Source organism: Azolla caroliniana, unplaced genomic scaffold (genome assembly GCF_043228905.1).
Source record: "Azolla caroliniana isolate FFs.n. ecotype wild unplaced genomic scaffold, voAzoCaro1.0.p SCAF_16, whole genome shotgun sequence".
Classification (NCBI taxonomy): domain Eukaryota; kingdom Viridiplantae; phylum Streptophyta; class Polypodiopsida; order Salviniales; family Salviniaceae; genus Azolla; species Azolla caroliniana.
In genome coordinates this window covers 2,699,733-2,709,184 of record NW_028230451.1, presented here as the reverse complement: position 1 = coordinate 2,709,184, position 9,452 = coordinate 2,699,733, and the positions used below count along the sequence as shown (strand labels likewise).

Genomic DNA, 9,452 nt, shown 5'->3' with positions numbered 1-9,452 from the left:
AGTAAGATGAGAAGAAGACATACAGGAAGTAGAACTCTGAGAGAGAGATAGTGAGTATAGAGAGAAAGAACTCAGAGAGTGAGAGCAAGAGAGAGAAACAAACAAGAGCAAGTAGAGCTCTGCGCATAATGAAATAGAAGAAGTTTTGGCTGCTACAGAGGTAAGTCTCCTTCCCCCTTCCCTTCTGTGTTTGAGCACTAAACGATCTAGCACACCACGATCCGCCGCGCACATAAGAAGAGCCCAAGTGCCTTCTTCACGTTTTCTTAACCTGGTATTAGAGCAGAGTTGCTCATAAAGAAGAGTACAAAAGTGCATAGATCTGAGAAAGGTATTTCTCTGTTTGCTGATCTGAATCAGAAAGTTACTTGTTGAAGTAATCGTAGCAGAAACCCTAGTTTGGAAGAGATAATGGCTGCAGAGAATGCGGGCCAAATAGTTACAAAGAAACTAGATAAAAACAATTTCCCGGCGTGGAAATTTAGAATGACAAATTTCCTAATGGGGAAAGGATACTGGGATTACATTGAAGGAGACCTAGAAGAGGCTCCGGAGATCCCAGAAGAAAATGCCACAGCAGCACAGATTAAAGCATTCAAAGATTGGAATCAAGGGGCAAGGAAGGTAATGCATTGGCTCTCACTTAGCATCTCAGATTCGATGCTTGGGCACATACAGGATGCTATGCTCCCAAAAGAAGCTTGGGACAGTTTGGTAAAACTGTTTGCAGTAAACACAAAAGCTAGAAAGCTACAGTTGAAGACTGAGCTAAATACCTTAGAAAAAGGTAAGATGTCAATAAATGAGTATGCCTTAAAAATAAAGAGCATATGTGAATCACTTGCTTCTATCAATGTAAAGATAGAAGATGATGATAAGGTAGAAATATGCTTGAGAGGCTTGGGACCCCAATACAAAAGCTTTAAAACCTCTATGCTTACAAGGGATAGTATCCCAAGTTTCTCAAATCTGGTTTCAATGCTTGTAGTAGAAGAAAGGAATCAGATGGATGATGTAAATAAAGGAAATCTTGAGAATGAGGGGCAAGCCCTATATAATAGTGCTGGAAGAGGCCGAGGAAGAGGCCATGGAAGATTTGTCTCAGCAAGAACCAACAATAATGGTTATCAAGGAAGAGGACAACAAACCATTAGAGGAAGAAACAACAATAGAGGCAGGGGGAGCAACCAAGGTAGAGGTAAGCAAACATATGTAAATGATGATGGCTGTTGGTATTGTGGAAAACCAGGCCACACACAGGCTGAATGTTACAAGAAGCAAAATGATGAGCAAAGAGGAAAGAGACAGCAGAATAACTATGCCCAAACTAGTGAAGATTGTGAAAAAGATGGTGCATTTGTGGTACAACATGAGATAGCAGCAATGGCTGAAAGCTCACAGAAATGTAATGAAGAGTTTACATGGTATGTAGACTCGGGGGCATCTAACCATATGACTGGACATGCAAACTGGTTTGAAAGGTTGAGAGAACCAGAGATTCCTGGCTATGTACAGACGGGTGATAATAGTACTCACCAAATAGAACATGTTGGAGATATTCCATTGTGGGAAGAAAAAGGAAAGACTAAGTATATGTTGAATGTAATGCATGTTCCAAATCTTGCTAAGAATCTGATTTCTGTTGGACAGATAGTAGAGCAAGGTATGCAAGTAAAGTTTAAGCAAAGTGGATGCTATATAGAAAAGAATGGGAAGCTCATTGCAAAAGGAAAACGACAAGGAAGAATGTTTATTTTGGATGTTGACATGCCTAGACAGATTTCAGCTATGTTTGCAAATGGAATGAGTGTAGTCTCAGATGTGGAAATGTGGCATAAAAGGATTGGCCACATAAGTATGCAAACCCTAAAGAATATGTTGAGAAAAGATGCAGTGGCTGGACTGCCAAAACTGAAAAATTGTGAAATGGGAAAGATATGTGAAGCATGTCAATATGGAAAGCAAAATAGGTTGCCATTCCCTCATGAAAGACATGTAAGTAAAAATTTGTTGGACTTGGTACATACGGATGTATGGGGACCAACTAAGAATGCATCTATCGGTGGCTGCAGATTTTATGTAACTTTTATTGATGATTGCTCAAGGAAAACATGGGTGTACTTCATGAAAGAGAAAAGTGAAGTGTTTGAATGTTTTCGTAAGTTTAAATGCATGGTAGAAAAGCAGGCAGGTACAAGAATAAAATGTTTAAGATCTGATGGAGGAGGAGAGTATTTCTCCAATGAATTTTCTGATTTTCTATGCAATCAGGGAATAAGAAGACAGTTCACATGTAGATATACTCCACAGCAAAATGGAGTTGCTGAGAGGAAAAACAGAACATTGGTGAACATTGCAAGGGCTTTGATGACAGAGAAGAATATGCCATTGTACTATTGGGCAGAAGCTGTAAATACAGCAAATTATATTCTAAATAGATGTATAACATCGGGAGTACATGAAGCAACTCCTGAAGAGTGTTTCTATGGAAGGAAACCTAGTATAGAACACTTAAAAGTGTTTGGATGCCTTGCATATGTACATGTGCCTGCAGAAGTAAGAAGTAAGCTGGATCCAAAGGCAGAAAAATTTATTTTTGTTGGCTATTCAGAAGAACAAAAAGGGTATAGATGGTATAACCCTGTAACAAAGAAGATTGTAACAAGTAGGGATGTAATCTTTGATGAGTTAGCCAGCTGGTATAGTCCAAAACAGAATCCAGAGACTGATGAAGACAATGAGATTGAAGACAGAGACAAATCTGAAAATGTAGAAGACTGCCACAGAGATGGAAGCAAGGTTGGACAGCAAAGTCCAACATCAACAGAATGTTCTGGACCATCAAAAAGCTCAGATGGTAAATCTGATTCGAATTCTTGGAGTGGAAAAAGTGGAGGACACAAAAAATGTGATGATAAAAAAGGAAAACAGAAAATGCCAGAGTATGAAATGTTGGATGACTTGTCTAAAAACATGGAAGATGAGGATTCAGATGTGTCATTGGATGATCTTCTTGGTATAAGAGGATTGAAAATCCCTGGTATGGAAAAAGCATTGAAGGATGCAAATCAGAAACTGAGAAGATCAGATAGAGAGAAAAAAACTGTTGAAAGATTTGGTTATGATACATACATGGCTATGCATTATGCATACATGTCTAAGGTGGTACAAATCCCTGATCCAAGTAGTTTTGATGAGGCTAAAACTGAGAAGAAATGGGTGGACGCAATGCAAGAAGAGATTGATGCATTGGCTGAAAACAAAACATGGGATTTGGTGAAGTTACCAAAAGAAAAAAATGTGGTAGGTTGCAAATGGGTCTACAAGACAAAGCATGATTCCAGTGGGAATGTAAGTAGACATAAAGCAAGATTGGTTGCAAAGGGATATGCTCAAATGCAAGGAATTGATTATGATGAGACATTTGCACCGGTTGCAAAGATGGCAACATTGAGGACATTACTGGCTGTAGGTGCAGCCAGAAGATGGTTTCTTCATCATATGGATGTAAAAAATGCCTTTTTACATGGTAACTTGGAAGAAGAAGTGTATATGTGTCAACCACCAGGTTTTGAAGATAGGAAGCATCCAGATTATGTATGTAAGCTGAAAAAGGCTCTCTATGGATTGAAACAGGCACCAAGAACATGGCACAGGGAACTTTCAGATTATCTGAAAAAACTTGACTTCAAAATGTCAAAGGCTGATTCATCATTGTATGTTAAAAGGAAAGATGATTGTATGGTTGTGATTCTGATTTATGTTGATGATCTCATCATTGGAGGTGATTTCATGGATGAGATAAGCTGAAAAGGAATTTGGAAATGAAATTTCATATGAAAGATTTGGGAGATATGAGATATTTTTTGGGTATTGAAATCATCAGATCTGAAAGTGGTATATGTGTGTTGCAAAGACAATATGCAACAACTATGTTGAAAAAGTATGGTATGCTTGGATGCAAACCTATTGGAGTACCACTAGATAAAAACTGTAAATTGAGGGCTGATTTGGGAGCCAAAATAGAAGATGTAAACATGTACAGGTCTATGGTGGGCATCCTTATTTATTTGACCATAACAAGACCTGATTTGAGTTATGCAGTTGGATTAGTCAGCCAATTTATGCAACAGCCAACAAAGCCGCATTTGGACTGCATTAGAAGAATTCTGAGGTATGTAAAAGCTACTCAAAACTATGGATTGTTTTACAGGGCTGATTTGGACATAAATCTGGAAGGATATACAGATGCTGATTGGGCTGGAAGCCAAACAGATAGAAGATCCACAAGTGGATATATCTTTACATTGGGAAGTGCAGGTATTTCATGGAGTAGCAAGAAACAGGCTACTGTTGCATTGTCTAGTACTGAAGCTGAGTACAGAGGAGCTGCCATAGCCACTTGTGAAGAGGCATGGATTAGAAGATTGCTTGCTGATTTGGGAGAGTATATAGACGGTACTGTCACAATCTGGTGTGACAACATGAGCAGCATTCAGCTTGCAAAGAACCCAGTGTTCCATGCAAGGACAAAGCACATTGAAGTGCATTATCACTTTGTTAGAGAAAAAGTGATTGAAGGAGAAGTTGATCTGGTGTATGTGAATACAAATCAGCAGGTTGCTGATATTCTCACAAAGGGATTGAGTGTGGAAAAGCATACACAGTTTCGGAACATGATGGGAGTTGTAGACATTGATATGATGGCTGAAAAGCATCATGAAAAAGAAGTTGTAGATAACCCCAAGAAAGGATAAGTTGAGCTTGAGGGGGAGTGTTGAGAAGCAAGCTCAACATGGTATGCGATGCTTATTGGGAAATAAGCTATAGTAGTTATTTAGCTACTTGTGAACATAAAGGAGAAACAGCTAATTAGCTACTGATAGCTAATTAGCTACTGACAGCTATTTAGCGACTGACAGCTAATTAGCTACTGACAGCTATTTAGCGACTGACAGCTAATTAGCTACAGGCAGCTAATTAGCTGTATACGTAAGTAACTTATTACTTAGGTAGAAAGTAAGAGAGTAAGATGAGAAGAAGACATACAGGAAGTAGAATTCTGAGAGAGAGATAGTGAGTATAGAGAGAAAGAACTCAGAGAGTGAGAGCAAGAGAGAGAAACAAACAAGAGCAAGTAGAGCTCTGCGCATAATGAAATAGAAGAAGTTTTGGCTGCTACAGAGGTAAGTCTCCTTCCCCCTTCCCTTCTGTGTTTGAGCACTAAACGATCTAGCACACCACGATCCGCCGCGCACATAAGAAGAGCCCAAGTGCCTTCTTCACGTTTTCTTAACATAATGGACACAACGTTTTACTTCCAACTTAAAACATACTTACGTAGACTTACATAGCACACAACTTTTTTTAGTAAGGCATTCATTACATTATTATTATTTGGGGTCAAGCCATCGTAAAAAATGTATACAAGATTTGAGATTTGACGTTTAAATGTGGGCATAAAAAAGCCCAATAATGCATGAATCACATGGGCAAATTCAAGCATTCAAATAATGACATTCGAACCTAATATGGATGATGATTGCTTGAATACACTTAGACAAGTATTATTTTTATTCCATGTCTACTCAAAACCATGGTTGATTGCTTGAAGACACAATAGAAGGAATAAAATCATATTAGGTTAAAGCAATCATCCATATTAGGTTGATGGTTTTTATGACATGGAATAAAACCTAAACCTAATAGAAGGAATATGATACCTAATAAAACCCTAAACCTAATAGAAGGAATATGATACCTACCTCTAGACTGCAGGTGCTCGCGGCTCCCTTTCACAAAGTGGAGCCCTTCTTTAATGAGACGGGCTCCTTTTTCTGTGAGACGGGCTCCCTCTTTAATTGGTGCGCTTTTTCACACGTTTTCCACAAGGGCTCCCTTTCACAAAGTGGAGCCCTTCTTTAATGAGACGGGCTCCTTTTTCTGTGAGACGGGCTCCCTCTTAATTGGTGCGCTTTTTCGCGCCTTTTCCACAGCCACATTGGACGGTGCAAATCGCACGCGCCCTCATCTAGCGACCTGCACCGACACGATTCCCTCACTTGCCCTCTTTAATATTTGGTAGTAGTTAGACACCACGTAGATACATACATATACATATGTCTACATACATACATGTGTATGTATATATTACATGGGAAGAAGCGTAAGGAGGGGAGAAAGACACATAACCATGGAACAGAAAGGATTGGTCTCTGTGGTACAGAGATCCAGCATCTCCCCTGCCTCCCCTTCCAGTAGAGGACACCTTTTTCTCTCCTCTCTCGACATATGGTGGCAGGACCTCCACTACAATCAGAGGCTCATCTTCTATCCCACCACAACCCCTTCCCACAACATCCTTACTACTACTACTACTACTACTACTGCCTTTGATGATGCCATCGAAACCCTCAAGACCAGCCTCTCTACCGTGCTAGTTCATTACTACCCGTGGGCGGGCCGTTTAGCCCTAGATCCCAATAACCGTCTTGTCATCGATTGCAACGATGCGGGGGTCGAATTCATCGAGGCCTCGATCGACACCCCAATGGGCGAGATTAGCCGAGAAGGCTTCCCGATGATGCCCCTCTACGAGCGTCTTTGCCCGGTCGTAGATCACAGGGGGGATCACCTCTATACAAGCCCTCTACTTGCGGTCCAGGTACTTAAAACCCTAACTCTATGAGATCATACTGAAGAACATAATGACCTCCATCAATCTCTTTACTATGGTAATCATGATGCTAAGCAAACATGTGGATGTGGTGGGATGTGTTGGTCTTATTTGGGCAAGTAGGTGACCCGGTTCTTGGATGGGGGTATGTCGTTGGGCCTGTCGCAGAGCCATGTTGTGGCCGATGGGCAGTCATTGTGGAATTTCATGGTCTCTTGGGGGGAGTGCGCGAGGGGCCATGTCGACATCACGCTGCCACCCATTCACGAGAGAGAGAGGCTAGCGCTCGAAGGCTCTCCGTCCGAGGAGAAAGCAAGGGAATTTTTTGAAAAGATTCAGTTGAAATGTGAGGAAGAAGTGAAATATGATAGGAAGGAGGAAGAGGAGGAGGAGAATCTGACAGCCACGAGCACCGGAGAGGCAGGTGTGTTGATGCAATGTGTGTTTGATATGCCTGCATCATGCATCAAGGAGCTGAAAGCCGAGGCTGGAGGAAGCTTTACCACATATGAGGTTGTAGGTGCCCACTTCTGGCAACGGGTGAACGCTGCGAGGCGGTTGCGTGCTGGAGCCACGATCGCATTCACCATATTGGCGAACCTTCGGAGCAAACTAAATCCACCCCTCCCCTCCTCTTACTTCGGTAATGTCATCCACTTCGGCATCGTGAAGACATGGGCAGGTAATCTCCGCCACGATAACCTTGCCAGGATCGCGGAGAGAATCCATGAGGGCATCCTCGGGTGCAACCAAGATTCACTCCTCCCTGTTATGCACTGGTTGGAGCTCCACGGGAACCGGATGGTAGAATTAGCCCACACATGGATCTACTCGATCCAAGTTAATGTTGCGAGCTCTCCAAGGTTCCCTGCATACAAAGTCAACTTCGGGTGGGGTTGTCCCTCTGCCGTTCGGTCGCCCAAAGTCCCCGGTGATGGCGAGATGGTTCTTTTCGGGGGACGCCCGGGCACCGCGGATGGAGACATTGAGATATGTCTCGCTCTTCCATCTCCTGTCATGAAAAATCTCCTAGATGACCCATCCTTCTTGGGCAAACCTATTTCTAGTCCCTTCCGCTACTATGAGTAGGGGCCATTGTAAGAAATAACACAAGAGATAGGAAGAGAACATCTCCTCTTGTCATTTATCCTTGTTGATGTGCATTTTTTAAGAGTTTTGATGACATTAGTATTGGTGCAACATGCAAGTATTCTGTAGCAGACACATACATAGTTGCAACAATGGGTATATCGATCTTAACAACTGTATGTTGGTGGTTACTCCTTTCCTTCTTTTTGGGTTTAGAATCCTTGACTTTGTGTGTTTGGTTGTTTCAAATTTCTTTTTATTTGTGGGATGAGAAGGAAGTTATGGATAGCTTCCAATTTTTCCCAACCTTCATACTTTTTGGGGGGGCATGTATCTATTTTCGCGATCGAGCAACTGGCAAGCGAGGTTTTCTTGATGAAGGCGAGTTTTCCTTTCCATGACCATCCATTACCTATAGATAGCTTCACATTTTTATCAACCTTGTTTCTTTTTTGGGGGCACGTATCCATTTTTGGGAGCGAGCAAGTGGTAAGTGAGCTTTATTTGGCATGTAGTCACATTTTCTCAATGAAGGCATGTTTTCAAAACAGTTTATGAGCTTTTTCCTTTCGTTGATGAACCACCAACCATCCATTATCTATCCATGGACATGCCCATGTCAATGCATAACACATCCATTCCCTATCCATGGTGAGATCTCTCTCTGTTTCCCTCCACCAACGATAGAGACAATGATTATGGGTACCTTGATTTCATTATAAGATATCATTAATAAGCAAGGTCAAGAGTTGCACACACTCATAACAGAGATGGGAAATTAAAGGTTCTTGTTGTCGAGAACAAGAATCTCAAAAAAGTGTTTGAGATGCAATCTAGACTACAATCTACTCACAAAACTTGAAGTTGAACTCAAACAATAAAGCAACTTCAAGTGGAGGTTCCAAACAATAAAGAAATTTAACATGAATATGCCTTAAACGAGGAGAAAAAAGACACCTTGAGGCATGATATAAACAAAAGGAATAATGTATACACAATAAAGTTCTGTGTTGATGTGTGCAATGCCAATAATGTTGTTTCCAAACCACCTATTATGCAAGTTACGACATAAGTAAAGAATGTGAAAAATATAGATGCATACGAGATAGAAATAGGGAACTCATGTTTGTCCATAGATAAGAAGTTTTACATATGCATTTATACGTGGTGATAATGCATCGTTGTTCCATGGTGTCATTTATATCATTTTATGGTATTCTGCAACCTAGGGAATATATACTTTGAGATACATAATAGGGAGGGGAACGTTTTCATGCACATGTTATTCCATGGTGATAATGCACATGTTTTCATTTATACGTGGTGATAATGCATCATTGTTCCATGGTGTCATTTATATCATTTTATGGTATTCTGCAACCTAGGGAATATATACTTTGAGATACATAATAGGGAGGGGAACGTTTTCATGCACATGTTATTCCATCAATAGTAATTCTAGGCTTTTTGATTGATAGATATTATTCGGATTCTAGCCATGCTTCTTTTTTCTCAATAAGGTCGTATTCCATCAATAGTAATTCTAGGCTTTTTGATTGATAGATATTATTCGGATTCTAGCCATGCTTCTTTTTTCTCAATAAGGTCGTATTCCATCAATAGTAATTCTAGGCTTTTTGATTGATAGATATTATTCGGATTCTAGCCATGCTTCTTTTTTCTCAAT

The 9,452-nt window shown here is 40.6% G+C and overlaps 1 protein-coding gene across 1 annotated transcript; it reads left to right on the top strand.

Annotated features, from left to right (window-relative positions):
* The first annotated feature begins 6,164 nt into the window (after positions 1-6,164).
* On the top strand, positions 6,165-8,161 carry LOC147853573 (hydroxycinnamoyltransferase-like). Its single transcript, XM_087331935.1, has 2 exons — positions 6,165-6,664; positions 6,800-8,161. The coding sequence occupies exons 1-2, from the start codon at positions 6,194-6,196 to the stop codon at positions 7,763-7,765; spliced, it is 1,437 nt and encodes a 478-aa protein (XP_087188061.1). The 5' UTR covers positions 6,165-6,193; the 3' UTR covers positions 7,766-8,161.
* Positions 8,162-9,452: the final 1,291 nt, after the last annotated feature.